Source organism: Aquila chrysaetos, chromosome 12 (genome assembly GCF_900496995.4).
Source record: "Aquila chrysaetos chrysaetos chromosome 12, bAquChr1.4, whole genome shotgun sequence".
NCBI classification, from domain to species: Eukaryota; Metazoa; Chordata; class Aves; order Accipitriformes; family Accipitridae; genus Aquila; species Aquila chrysaetos.
The window spans coordinates 23684519-23699873 of NC_044015.1; the positions used below are offsets into that span (position 1 = coordinate 23684519).

At 37.6% G+C, this 15355-nt stretch overlaps 1 protein-coding gene across 4 annotated transcripts in view; it reads left to right on the forward strand.

The window, feature by feature from the left end:
- BCAR3 (BCAR3 adaptor protein, NSP family member) overlaps positions 1–15355 on the forward strand; it is a 113257-nt gene that overhangs the window by 55502 nt on the left and 42400 nt on the right. For 3 of the 4 annotated variants that reach the window (XM_030034266.2, XM_030034265.1, XM_030034268.2), the window contains one exon: positions 2784–3111. In XM_030034266.2, the coding sequence (XP_029890126.1) occupies positions 2784–3111 (328 nt within the window). Of the gene's footprint in view, positions 1–2779; positions 3112–15355 lie in introns of all 4 variants that reach the window. The other variant, XM_030034267.2, reaches the window with a different exon arrangement.

Genomic DNA, 15355 nt, shown 5'->3' on the forward strand with positions numbered 1-15355 from the left:
GGGTATTGAATTTGGAAATCATGGGATGTTACTGAGTGACTTAAAAGGTGTAATGATTAAGACATAACTGAGGGAGTTTGGTTTTCACTCTTAAGAAGGGCTTCTTGGGACGTTAAGTGGAAAATGCGGTACTTCAGAGGGTCGTTGTTTATTTGTTGAAAATTCTCAGACTGTTGGATAGGAAACCTACTGGATTGCTATAATAATCCTGTGATTTGGTTAGGAGAGCGAATTCTCAGCTTTCTTTATGGATCCTCAGACATGAAGTGGTTGACAGGTTACTGTCATTGTAGGCCTATTGTGGACTTATCTGGTATCAACTATTAAACCAAAGCTTTTGTTGGTTATATTTATACCTGCTTGGGTTTGATACTCATTTGCATGAAATGTCATGTGTTCCATTTCAGCATAGTGGTGGTAATCTTGCAGGAAAGCCTAAGGAAAATCTCTCCGACTGGATAACCTGCACTTAAAAAGTCAGAATTCAGAGGTTTGGAGATGTTTCTTTATAAACCAATAAGAAAGTACAATTATTAAGTACAGAATCTCAGCAGCCCCCCAAAAGAGAATAACAATGTGTTTGTGCAGTGTGAGCAAGCTACCCTCCAATTTTTCAGACTCTATAAATGGTGTTTATTGCCTTACTATAGTAAGCACATAAAGTTGAATTTTCAAATGATTGTGTGAATTCTAAGAAGCTTCCCCCCCCCGCCCCGTGTTGTTTGAGGTAATTTTTGTTATTCCTCTCTAAAAATAAAGCTGAATTTACTGGAAACAAGCTCTGTCAGTTTGCTTTAGCTATAGGAGGTTGTAGCTTTGTGGTAAGCATTTGCATTTTAGATTTTCCTATCTCTGGGCCAGGTGTTTTGCTTAGAACAACTGTAATGCAAAACTGAGTTTACAGCACTTTTTAATAAAGTTATTTTGAAATTAATTATGTGATATCTTTAATACTAGTCAGCAGAAACTGTGTCCTCAAACCACATGATAAATGGAGAGGTGATTTAGTATTTCATATCAAGGGCCTATATGATAGTTTATGGCAGATTTTTTGTGAGCATGTGGTTTGGTTTCTTCAGGATTTCGAATTGTATTTGGATCTGTGTAACTAAAAATGTCAGTTCTTATTAACTTCTCAGCTCTTTTCTACTCTTTTCAACAAAAAACCTGACCAAAGTCAAGCAAATTCTCCCTGGGCAGAGGTGCTGTTTCCAGAGGCTTTTCTACTATAGTACATAGTAGCTGTGCTCAGACAGAGCCTTGGCAAATTGAAGACTTAAAAAAAAACAACAACCAAACATTATTTATCATCTGTAATTAATGAGTATTTATTGTAGAACCTTCAATAAGAGACAAGTGGGAAGGGATTTGTTGTTCAAGTGTGGAAACCTTATCCAGCCTGTGAATCTCTGCAGTGCAGCTGACAGGAAATAGCAGAATTCTTTCATAAATGTGAGATCAGCTTTGGTGTTACTGTAAAACTAAGCCTGTTACGATAACCTCTGAGTAGAATTAACAGTAGCTTCAGTGCAGCAACACTTTGATAGTACCTGTGATGCTGAAGCTGGAGAAGGGAGCAGGAGGGCTGTAGCAGCAGCTCTGTTTTCCTTGCAACACCTGTGCATTCCCCAAAACCAGAGGAATTTTTGTGCAGCTGTAAGCAGCTGACTTCCAGGCTGCTGGGCCATCAGGGTGCTACTCTTGTTTTTCAGCATGAAACTTGACCAAGGTCAGAACAGATTCTCCCTGTCCCTAACTGTTATTTCCAAAAGCTCTTCTGCTTTCTGGTTTCATACCAATCTCTGCTGCTCCTGTGGCCTTTCCAGTTTTTATAGGAAGCACGTGGTTGACTACCACCTAGGTTAAATAGTGTAGGACTGGTTGACCTTTAGGTCTGTGTGTATGTTCCATAGAGTGGCTTTTGCAGGCTAATATAACTGGATAGGATAAGGCGGCCTGTCTTCTGTAATATAACACTATAAAGTGAGCACAAGGCAGTGTGTTTTTGAGGAACAGAACAGCAATCCGTTAATGTGCCTGAAGTGTTTGTCTCATGAAGTTTTTTGTTCACGATAACAGAAAAACCTGTACTGTACGGCAGGCTATAATTGATTGTACAAGAGACTGACAGCTATGCAAATCCCTAATGTCAACAACGATTTGAACCAGCAGGCTGTGCATGCTGAAGAAGAGAATTCCAGTAATCTGCTCCTGCCCTTATCTCTTGGGTAGAGCTGTTTAGTGTACAGCCTGTTAGAAATACGTGACCAGTTCTCTGCTAGATTTATTACTTGAGCAAGACTCTTCAGAAACAGTTTTTTCCTCAGAGTGCACCAATTACTGGGTTTAGAAATGTATTCTTCCAAACCAAGCTGTAGTGACCTTTATTTTTTGCCAAAATGTTCTTAAAACTTTGCTTTTTGTTAATGATTCTAAGTTGATGTCTGAGTCTTGAGAGGATATGAAGGAGCAAAAAAGAGGAGCTTTGTGGATAAAAATGGAGAATTGCTCAGGGCCTGCTCTTGCATGTGTGTCCAGATTGGTTGTTTTTTTGTTGTGACTTTTCACATGTATAAAAGTTAATGCATATCTGTGCTTGACGTGCAGTTGGGAGTAATGTGACTGTATTATAATACAGGCTACATCTTGAGGTATCTGACTGCCTCAAAGCAAAGTAGAAGTTCAGTTCTAGGTGCCTTTGTTAGTCATGCTATTTAACTTCCATTAAAGTGGGGGCTTTGATGATTGATGCACTATGATAAATCTTGGGTTTGTTTTTCCAGAACCAAAAATGATAGCTGCAGGAAAATTTTCAAGTCTTCCAAGAAATGGCCCAGTGAACCACCAGTTCTCATTAGCTGCTTCCATGGACCTTTTGACCACTAAACCTTCGCCAACTGAGCATCGCTCAGACTCCTTTCAAGACATCTCTATCCATGGCACTCTCCCCAGGAAGAAGAAGGGGACAATTCCTACTAGGTCTTGTGATATGTTTAGCCACATGGGAACATTGGCATACACCAGAACACAGCGGCAGCAGCCACCTTTTGTACAGGATGTTATAGAAGAGTATCCTCCGCAAAATGGGAAGAGTAACAAACTTCATGTCAGGTACCTTTTAAAACCTTAATTTACATGTGTTTGTTGCATAGGAATTATTATGTGTTTTTTTCCAGACCTCTAAATGTCCAGTTATAGGTGCAGCTGTTTATTATAACTCTGCATTCTAACAGAGGTTGATTTTTCTCCCTAGTACTCAGTTTAGGTCTTGATGGAAGAAGCCAAACAAAAACGGTGTGAAACACGTGCAGGGTGGGGAGGGGGAGGAGTGAATCTGATGCATAGATTGCAGGACTTCTGAGAATTTATCTTCTTTTTTTTTTTTTTTTTTTTCTTACTGAATAGCTCAGACTTCAAAATAATTTTCCCTTGGCAATAAGATCAATCAGTATATGGGCTGTTAAATACTCATGCCTGTTTAAAATGTCCTTTTCTACTACTCTTTCTGTGAGATCTAGTGATTTGGATTTTTAGTCTTTCTTTTGACATCTGTGTAGTTCTTAAAAATAATTTTTAAGGACCAGGTCTTGCCTCTGAATGTTTAAAAGGTATAGCATTGCAGGTACTATTCCCATGGAGGAAACTTTAAAAGTCACTTAATTGCTTTGAAATGACCCTTTACATTGTTCTAACAGAGCAGTTTTAACCAAGAAGTCAAACTGTTCAAACTTGGTTTTGGTTTGGATTCAGTGCTTATATGGATGGAGTGCAGAGGAAAAGGATAGAGTGGTGTTCCAGCTGCCTCCAACCTAGAGCTACATGTGAGCTGTTCTTTCTTGAAGACTCAGTGGAACCCAGCGTCTGCTGAACTAATGGCAAATTATTCCTGTTTATTATTCTTGCCTGACTTCCTGGTTATAATATCCATGACTCTTGAGAAAGAATTATACTCTCATAGCTAGCATTTCTTTTGGGAATCTTTTATTATCACTGATATTTCATTGCTTATAAAAAAGTAATTAATTTTGTAAATGTCCTTTTTTTGTTCTGATATTGAGGTCTATAAAATGGGAAAAAATTTCCAGCTAACACAAGAAAAATTCCCTGTAATGCAGTGGATCAGTTAAAGGCACAAAGATGAGAGACTGTTAGGTTGCTTGGGTGACGGAGCTAAAGGTCGAGAAAAGATAACCAAATGACTTCTGAATTAGGATTTATAGCTTGCTATGTCCATCACTATAAGATTTCCTGTTCTCAAATCTTGTGAGGGAAGGACAGTTCTAATTATGTGGGGTTATGTGTGTAGAGTGGGTTTTGTATGCTTTTTGCTTGCAGCATACAGGATCAAGCTTTCTTCTCACTTGAAAATAAGTCTTTCTTCTCTATACCCCATTTACTTTAGAAGAAGAAAGGGCCTCAGTGTGTTTAGTATTCCTCTGTCACTGATCTCTGAGATGTACCTGCTTATATGAACTGGCTTTTTAGCATAATTTGCTTCTTTGATTTGCATGCTTTTAGAGAATGCAAGCAGCCAGGACTGCTGCCATAAAAAGAATATGGTGGTATACACTGAAGTTTTATCTTATGTCTTCCTTCTCAAGAGCAGCTGCTAAACATGATTAGCAAGAGATGTTTTCTTTTCTTGAGAGACCAAAGCCTCCATATTAAATGTATTTATACTTGTAACTGATAACTTTCCTTGTGCTGTGAAGAACACTGTTGCACAAGCAATAAGAGTAAGAACAGAATACTTGAGAGGAAAATGTCAAGAAGTTCTGCCTAATCAGAATTAAAACATGATGCTTTTGAAATAATAAGAGATTCAAAGGATGTTGTTAGTGCAGCCTGTTAATAGAATTTGTGTCTTTTGAGTCATAGCAGCAAGTGCTGTTCCTGTGTTTGATCTTCCAGTTGCTTTGCTAAAACACACACAGAATGCTATGGTAACAATTTCTAACTTTGGTTTCTTTAATTTTTACAATGGATCTTTATACATTCTGCTTCATGACCTGACAGCCCAGTTGTGTTAGAGCAGAAGACAATACCAACTTGACAGTCAGCAAATACATGACTTCTTCAGTCTTCTTGAGATGACTCTGCACGTTTCATTAGTATACTTAAAATTGAGAGAGCAAGTCTGATTTTCCTGTGGTAAGCTTTCTGCCATATATATTAAGGTATATATTCTAGTGCTTGCACTCACATTGAAATTAGTTGGGACTAATAGTATAGGGAAGTCCATGTTACTTTATCAAAAGAGCTTATCAAAGAGCTTTATCAAAAAAGCCCTGTAATATTTTTATTTCAGTGTAGGAACTTGTGAAATAGTATAATATTACATGGATATTCTCATTCAGGAGTAAATCAGTCTTTCATTGCTATAATGCTGTTTACAAAAATTAAAAGTGTGAACACACATTTTAATCAAACTTTTTTTATGATGCATTGTTCAACACAAGTGCTGTATTTGATGTCTGTGGACCAGAACTAATAGCCATTAGGGTTACAGTGTTCATGTGCACATGGATCTCATTATACCGAACTGTGACTCAGTCATGTCATAGTTTAAGTTTGATTAATTCTAATTTAAAAAACATAACTGTGAAGATATTTTCAGTAATTCAAAATGAGTAATATAATCTTGTGGAACAAAAAATAAGCCAAAGCGAGGAGAATAGGAAAAAGATAATTAATTGTGTCATTCCCTAATGGAACCCTTCTCATTTCCGGGAACTTTTCTCATGTCTTATGTTACAACTACCTAATTGCATTACTCTGCAGCCAAGATGAAGTGTATGTATAGTAATTTATTTGTAGGATTATATTATGTCAGGATTTTTACAGCTATATGACCAGAAATAGTACATCTTTATGGAATTTCTAGTATCTTCTGCATTAACCTGGAAAAATAAAATTCTGATGTACAGAAGCACTATTCTAATGTTGCAGTAACTAATTTATGCAGTTCCGGGGGAAAAAAAAAACCAAACCAAACAACAAAACACACAAGAGATGAAGTCTCTTCAAACCTGATAATTGCTTCTGAAAACTTGGAGAAATTATTTTGTCAACTTTCAATACAATAAGGTTGTGTTCTCTTCCGTTTGGTTTGGGAAGGTACACCTGTGCTAGTTAGTTCAAGGGGGAAAAAAGTTTTCTTTCTTGAGAAAGCCTGTATCTGATTTTTAGTCTCTTGGAAATAATTAAATGGTCAAAGTTAGAAGCAGCTGAGCTCTTGAAAGTTCTTGAAAGGTAATTTTATTGGCTAAAATAAGAATTCTCTTCTTAGGTTCTTCTTAAGTGAAGAACATTCAAGAGAGAATTCTTATTTTAGCCTGTAAAACTGTAAAGCTGCTTGTGTATAATTTTCTTTATTATCTGATATTGACAATTAAACCTAAATAAAGCGCAGTTGGAATTTCCCTTTGACACCTGGTCCATGGGTTATCTTTGTTTAATTATCTTCGCCTTATATTATGATACCTTTGTTTAAAAGAAAAATTGTTCAAATGTATATCTGTTGCTAGAACCTGTAGTCTTTTTTTGGCCTGTGTGTTGTGGCTGCCATCAGGAAACCCAGAATTTGCAAGCTCTTTTTAATTATTAGTTTCACACTTGTGTGGATGAAGAAGGGGGTCAGGCCAGACATCTTTCTTGCTGCTCTTCCTGAGGCAAAGAGTACTGGCTGTATTTGCTGTATCAAATGTTTCATTTCACAATGCTCATACTCATGGTCTTGTGCAGCTATCTTGACTAGTATCTGTCCCAGGGAAGTAGAGTAGTTCTTGTTTCTCTCTTCTAGTGTTTCGGGAAGGGTAAGTTGTTCTTCCCCCACCCCCAATACTTTCCTAGTTTTCACAGGAAATGCTAGCTCAATTATTTGCATAATTTTAGAGTCTTTATAGATCTTACAAGGCATATTTCATTTCAAATAAATGAATATTGGAAATGTCAAACTCACTGCAATTCTTCTGTGACCAAGCATGTCACAAGTCTGCAGTCCTTATTAGGAAGATTTGTCGTACCTACATTTGGGCAAAAATCAGAGAGATGATGAGTCATAGCCTCATGTTGTTAAAAGCACAAACTTGAATTTAGATTGGATTAATGGAAGAAATGCTGTCACTTGGAACTACCTGTGCACTTGGATGATTATGGTTCTCCCTGACTGACATTCCAGTTTAACAAACTTGTGGCATTTTCATGCTTTTTCCTTAATGCAGCCAAATATCCCTCAGATAAACAAGACCTAAAAGCAATACAGGACTAGCACTATCACAGCAAGTTTGAATGTAGTGATGAAGGCAGATGTCAAAGACCAGTTTCAACATTCTACACCATTTCAGCTGGATGTCAACAGTACCCATGTAGTCTTGGATTAAGGTAGTAGTTGTCTCTGTGGGTCTGGTACTGGCTCTGATACGAACATACTTAAATGTTTCCACATTGTAGAGATGCAGGGAATTTGAATTTTCTGGCAGCTGACAGCTATAGTATTCTGTGTTCCTAAACTTCCCGTCCCGCCCCCCCCCCCCCCCCCCCCAAAAATCTAACAATCTGATTCCAAAAGACATGATTCTCATACAAGGCTTATATTTTGTTTCAATTTCAATAGAGATGCATATATACTATTCATTATTGGTAAGCCAACCTGCATACCAGGGAAAGAAGAAAGAGGAGCATAAGACATATTCTGAAGGTTTTTCTTCCAGTTGGGGTTCTGAGTTGAAATGTGTACTTTTACAAGACACACAAAAATCCATTTCATAGTCATGCGTGCTGCTGCATGTATTCTTCAGTACTTAGTATAGAATAAACATCAACAAAGACTTTTTCCATGGTTAGGATATTCATAGCGTTTCTTCTTATGTGGATTCTCTGACTAATAAATCTTGAACCTTGTGCCACAGTCGTCGTCTTAGCAAGTTGTCATGGAGGAAGTCATTCCCTCTGCTGCCTCTAGCCACTTATTTTTTGAAACTGTGAGAAAGAAATATATTTTTGATACCCCACTATCAAACAGGTCATTAGTTCCAAAGTTGTTTTGTAGAGTGAGAAATAATGCAAGCGGTATGATTGTTTCAACATTCTGTTCTTAGAGAATCAGGCTAATAAAGATGTGATCTTCACAATCAGTTTAAAGCATGGTGAAGGAAAAAAAAAGATACTCCTTTCTCAATACTGGTAATTCTTCTATTGTGTGCAAATTAATAGGAAAAAAACCCCAGCCTGTATCCCTGTTGAAACAAACAGGCTTTGCAACAAAATTAAGTGAAATTCAGTTTAATAACAGCTCTGGTGTGAAACTGTAAACTGTCAATAGGCCAGAAATAGGATCCAAATTTGCACAAAGTTGGCATTGTTGTTTTTTTGTTTTGGTTCGGTTTTTGTTATGTTCGGTTTTTTTGTTTTGTTTTCTCTTCATGGTGCTTTGAAGGAATTTAATACAAATTTCAGGATGGGTAATCTAGCACTGTAGTAAAATCAAAGCTAGACACAATTTCTTATGAATAAGGTTATTAATTTTTCATGCAGTTTGTAGAGTAACATCCCTATGTAAAGCCTTTAGTGTTTCATGTGTGTCCAGCTCAGACTTTTTTAGAAAAGATACTTGACTGATAAAAGTATGTGTATGAGAAATTTAGCATTTGATGGAAAGAAAGATGAGTTAATTTTGTCCTTGCCCTGTATGGGTAGTATGGGACTCTTCTTTGAAGAGTAGAGCTTTGGATATTTTAGGAGAAACTGTGTGGTCACACATTTGCATTAAATCACTACCTTCCCTCTGCTGAGCCTTCCCCTAGGAAGTGTTGAAGCGCACCATCTGCCAGAAAAGATCACTCTTAAGTTTCCATGCTAATTAAAGTCTTCAAACAAAGTTTACATTAATTTATACTGGCTGTTTCCCGTTATACAGGATGTTTATGAATATATGCTGGTTTAATTCCTGTTTACTAGCTGTCTTTCCAGTAGCCATTTCATCTGTTCACACTTGCAAAGACAATTTTTTGTTCAAATTTCCATTCTTTGTCTATACTGACATTTAAAAAAAAAACAGTAGAGCTGTATTCTAATTTTTTTTTGGAATCGAAATACTTGGTGCAGTTCTCTAAATTACATATAGTGCCCTGGATGCTTTGTTTTATCACTGTTTGTGAGAGGTTCTGACCTACCAGCTGGTCAGAATTAGATCCGCCCCCTGTTTTTAAAGCTTTACTTTTAACTGTCTATATATTTAGAAGCATAGAGTTGTAACTACAGAGCTATAATTTTAATATTTTTCTCCTTTTTTTCTATGTTGATTTTGTGTTTTCAAGCCCTGTAAGTTCCTGGCTATGCTCAAAGTCCTGAATGTGTAGCTACAACACTACTTCTGTTTTTATTGATGTGGCTACAAACTATTCCTTTTTGGAAGTAGATAAGGCATAACAGTTTCTTTTTACTTTACCAAAATATCAGACATGAACTGCTCGTATCCAACGTTTTTTTAAACAAGTTTCAGGCATGCTACAGAGGAAGAATTGAATCTGGTGGAGGGGAGTGTGGGGGGCAGCTTGTGGTTAGCCTGATTATTTCACTGAGGAAATGGGCAAACCAGTAGCTCTAATGTCTTCCAGTGCTCACTAAACCCTATTGCAAAAGATCAAAATGTGGCAAATAACCTGTAAACTAAAATGTATTTTATAGACTAGCCCTAAGTATCTACATACAGATGCTAAGAATACACTTAGTTTCTGTAGTTCTGAAAGTATGATAGGTGTGTCCAACTGTATATTTAGCTAGACTTTCAGACTGTTAGTTTAAGTACTGGTCAGCAGACTTCTTTTTTGTCCTCTTGTTTTTCTACGTCAGCTTTCTTCTCCATTATTTCAGATAAAGTGCTATCATCTAGCATTGGACTTTCTATTGCTGCAGGAGAGTGTTATTCTAGAGTAGATTATTTTATCTGGGCACTTAGGATGTTCTATACTCTTCAAAATTTCTGATCTTCAAGGCTCTGCAAGTTTAGCTGGGTGAGACTTGCATACTTGTCTCATCTGATATAACTGTCCAGGAAAAAAATAAAAATCAGTTCAATTTTAAACTTTACTAGTACCACTGACATTAATAGGGTAACTTCATCAGCATAAAGTTAAGCAGGCTCACTGTCCTCTGCAGGACCTTGTCCTTGGAGGGCAGTACATTTGGAAATTAGCAAGGTGTTAGTCTTGAGGTACAAAGACATCAATGTCTGGATTCCGAAACTTTTCCTTTCCTTTTAGTGGTATTACCACAATAGATGAGTGCTGCTGAAGTCCTTGAATTGACAGTTGATTTATGAGGGAAAAGAACTGGCAAGGCAGTACTTGGTGAGGAGCACACTGAGGATTTGCTGCTTTGTTGTCAGAATTTGCAGCCTGTTTTCTTTCTCCAGGTCCTGCAAATTCTGTTTTTCTTTGGGTTCTGAGAAAGGGGTGGATCGGGTATTTAGACAGCATTTGTTTTGTTCTAACTAGTGATTTTGAAAATATTTTTTGTGGATAATTTTAGTTTGAATATGTGTTACTTTTTTATATGAATACTGTGTGTGCACTTAGAGCATGTGGTTAGGTGCACTTTGAAAATTAACTTGATAAAATTTTATTTTTATTTTAAGATTTGAATATATCAAGTCAAATAAGTATTTTACATGTTTCCTGTGTGGAGAAGAGTAAATAATACTGTTTGGGTTTATAGAATGCACTGTAATTCTTCAGGTATGAAAATATTTGCAAGATTAACAGGAAGAAGAGCAATACCTTTGGTTCTCTTTAAATTTTAGGGTAAGGGGGGGAGGGAAATTTTTATAAAACCACAGAATTTTTTAAGTAAAAATAGTTATGGTTTTGATATAATGCCTGAAACTTCCTCTTAGCATGAGTTTTGTTTTCCAAAAACCCCTGAACCAGACTGTTTGTGAGTTTGTGGTTGTGTTTTTTAATAGGACTAAGGCAAGTATGGTGTGAATTGAGGGCTACTGAATATCTCGTTGACTTTTTCCATGCACACATAAATGGTGTTTCAAAAGGAAGGATTCCTTAGATGTTGCCAAAGCTTCGTCTTTTTGTCCCAGAATTTCCCATTCTTTCTCTTGATGTGTCCTGTTGACATGTGCACCTGCAAATCTGACCTCTGCTGAGCAGATAGAAGCTGGTAGATGTTTGTGGTAGAAGGAATGCTCTGTTGCATAAGCAGAGAATAGCTGATGTTCTCTGCTTGCATTCAGTACCAAATCCTCTTATCCTTTAACTTTTGGGGCTCATTTCTGTTTTGGCTTGCCTGCCTTTCCAGCCCCTCTGTCCGTTGTTGGGGTCAGATTCTTCTGTTACAAAGTTCTACTCAACGCTTCACCCCTTTGGTCCCATTTGATGCTCACATCTGCTGTCTTTGCTTGCTTGACATAGACCTGCAGAACCAAAGCTTCACTTCTTGCTTTTTATGGAGATTTGGGAAACCTGGCTATAGGTGAGAAATATAAAAAACCTGCCCATGTGGGATCCTGGGGGAGGGAAATCAGGGGAATGGGACAAAATGTCTCAAGAAGAGAGACCATCTCTCCAGCATTGGAGATTAATTAAACCCCGCTTAAGCGGGGTCCTTCAGCTTCTGAGCAGAGGAACTGAAGTGCCATGTGGGATGGGCACAGTTGTATCATTGTTTGAAATTAATTGTGGGATCAGGACCTTATTGTTAATGAATAACTTGCCAGGTAAACTAGAGCCCAAATTTCTCAAAGCCCCAACCAAAAGGAGCGTATGTTATTTTTCAAAAACTTTCTGAAAACTTCTCTCTCTTCAGGCCATTTCCTCTCTGGGCAGAGGGCACCGTATGTATTGGAAGGTTTCTTGAATTACTCCTTCCATCGCCCAAAGTTTCTCTGCTGGCTCTGCTGTTTCCTGGTCTCTTTGGTAAAGATTCTGGAACACCCTATTCACTTGTACTAAGTACTATATTGCTTCCTCAGCTTGCCTCCTGTCCGCATGTGACCATTTATTTTCCTTTCTGCCCCTTTTATGCCTTAAATAAAGATCCACTTTCCATGACTACTGCAGGGCATAACAATAGTATGTTGGTACCTATGGCTAACAACTAACAATCCTGCAGATAAATGTGAAAGTGACTGTTTTCTTTTCAGTCCCTTAATGAAGACAGGTAGAAAGTATGTATTTTTATGATAGGTTGAGAGATACCTGCTGGCCTCTGAAAGTATTATAGAAGCTACAGTCAGTTCTGCACAACTCTTCTTCTTCCATACCCTTACTATCTTTCTTAATACTTTAGAACTGCTTTGTTGCACTTGACAATTTGTTCCTAAAGGTATTTTCAGTCTTTCTGTTCTGTAGCTGAAAAAAAAGGTGTAGAGACAGTGGATTTTTCATGTCTGTTCTGGTAATAAGATAATTTGACACTTTGACGTTTAAAGAACTTCAGCTACTGCAGAAACCAGTTAGCTTAGCACAGAAATATACAGGGCATGAAATTAAAATCAAGTATCCCTAACGTTTGCTAACTAGCTCCAATAAAGGAACAGTACTTCTGTGCCCACTTTTTGCCACTTTTATGTGCTAAGGTTGCATGTTCTCGGAATCATTTTCTGAGCTTCTTGCAACTCACCAGGGCAAACTTCTCAAAATACGATCTATTTTGATGATGGGAGGGTGGGGAGGGGAGATGAGCGATCAGTTGTAATACAGGATTATAGATTTCTGTTAGTTAGCAGGAAATCAGTGAAATTGAGTAGAATATCCCCAGTGTAGTTAAATGTCACATAGGGGAACATATTCCTAATGCTCACTTGCAATAGCCAATGTAGAGAGGCATTTGATGCAATGAGCTGCTTAAATTGGGGTAAGGGAATACACAGGGAGGACAATTCTTCCTCCCAACATCATCTTATTCAATACTAAAGCAAAGGATTAACTTTCCTATGCTTCAGTGCAAATACACATTCCTGAAAGACATATCAGCCAGGTGACAACCATGCTTTGTGAATAAACTGTACCTAGATTTACATGAATTTCAGATGAATTGGAGTCTGTGATTCCGCTGAGCATTTGTCAGTCTTTTAGGAATATGCATATTCATTTTGCAAGGTTAAATTATTATTGAACACTTAAAAATTTGCAGAGCTGGCTTCTGAATACAGCAACTAAAGCACTGACTGTGAAGCGTTGCCAGCTGAATGTATAAGTCAACAGACAACAGCACAAGTGTAAAGAAGATTGTAGAAACAGTGACTGCTTTGGGTAAGCAATAATCTTGCTGCCCAACCACTACTCTCACAACATTGTAACAGTCTTGGGAATAGAAGATTTAAGAAGGACTTTGAAGAACAGAGTTTTGGCTCTGGAACTCCTAAATGTTAAGGAAAATAAAGGAAAAAGAACGGGGGTGCCTAGTCTCAGCTTTTGAACAGGTTGTAGAGACCAGTACTTGTACGTGTTGCAGAAGTAGAAATTGATTTGGAAAAGGTAGAAAAAAGGGGGTAGATTTTTCTGCTGCGATAGGTAAAATGGAGCAAGTTGGGAGGATGCAAGAGATTGAAGTGGTAAAAGTAAATAGCTGTAACATTATCTCTGCAGGGGCATTCTGAACAAATATGAAGGTGTTGAGATTTCATTTAATTCAGAGAAAAGTACATTGTATCTTTTCTTGAGTTCTAATTACTGAAGAGTCCCTACTGTTCTTGTGTGAACTGCAGGTCATTATGCAGTTAGTCATAGCAGTTTGCACTTGTTTCCACTGGTGTTTGAATGAGTCATGTCCATGGTGTTGTGCAGCTGTAGACAGAAGGGTGGAATGGCCTTAGGAATGTAGTAGGAGTGTGAGTGTGAAGCAGAAGCTGCTGGAGGATAAAATCACTGGATCTTTTACTCTAGTTTACGGTACAAATAACATCAGTCTGCAGTACATATACTTAAACACAGTACGTCTAGCATGCTCAAACTTGCATCTTCATACTTAAGTAGTAGTGTATTTCTTAAATCTACACAGATGGAGAGATTTCAAAGACACAAATTGAAGAAGGCATTTGATCCCATCTGGTCTCTTTATAGCAGTTCCATCTCTGTAAGCAGCCATCCAACAGCTTGGTACATTTTCAGTTTCTCAGGCTGCCTTTGAGCCTCTCTTGTCTTCACTCTGATTTGGCGTTGGCACTACTGAGAAAGTTGTTCTTCTTGGGATCACTCTTTCAATGTAGTAGAAAGGAGATACTTTAAAATAAACAGGTCACTTTAAAATAAACAAACAAACATACTTTCATACATCAAGTACTGACAATGTGTCCTAATGTTCTTCCCACAAGTACATTTATAAAAGTGTGGAGTAGCACAAAGCTGCTTCAGGGCCATTCAGCAGTTTCCATCACTATGATAGTTGAATGATGGTGAGGATTTGGGCATCTCTGATAATGCTGTTGTGTCTACGCTTAAATTCTCTTAAAGTTATCACAGATAATTTATAATTGTGGCTGATATGTCTGTGAGGATGCCAAAGGCCTGGAGAAAGCAGATGCTTAATACGGCTTAGTCTGTCAAAGTCTGTATGTTGCAAGATTCTTTACAGCAGCAATGATGAGAGGTGGTAATGTACAATTTTTAGTAGAAAGGTGGAGGTTTTCATAGAATCAACAGCTAGAGATTACAGGTTATCTGCTTAAAGGTTTTTTATTGAAGCAGTGCTATAGAGAACTGTTGAACAAACCTCAGGGTCTGGAAAAAAAAGACTGACTGTTTCTGAGTTATTGAGATTCTGGCTATTCTCCACCCACTGAACTGAATAATTTGTGTTGGGGTTGAACTCCAGGATTTGGCTTTTCAGTTGTAGCATTCATTGTAAGTACATAACAATTTTATAAAATATTTATAAAAGAGTGACTGGTTACTCAAACTTCAATGTTTTCTTTACCAGATTTTCATGTTTGGTTGCTCATTGTCTTCAACTCAATGCAGGATTTGAAGTTGGCAGTATGGCAGTATTTAGTTTGTCATACCAGAAGTACGATTCAAGTTGCTTATAGGATTTTTTTTTCTTCCATTTAGTTCATGACTGCTGATGTTGACAACTTCAAAAGGCCTTTTTTTTTTTTTTTTTTTTTATTCTTCCCACACATTTGGCTGTCATTTAGAGGTGTTGGGAAGTGAAAGAATAACATCCCATAACATCTGAATTCCATTCCCTTTCCTCATCTCAGTCACCTTTAGCTGTATCTTGAGGGAGTCTACACATAACAATAATCCCTGTTTTCTGAGAAGTTACATTGGTTCTCACAGTGTTCAAAGGTATCAGTACTTGCTCATAGGCAGTCACTTCCAACCAGTATGACACAAAGCTC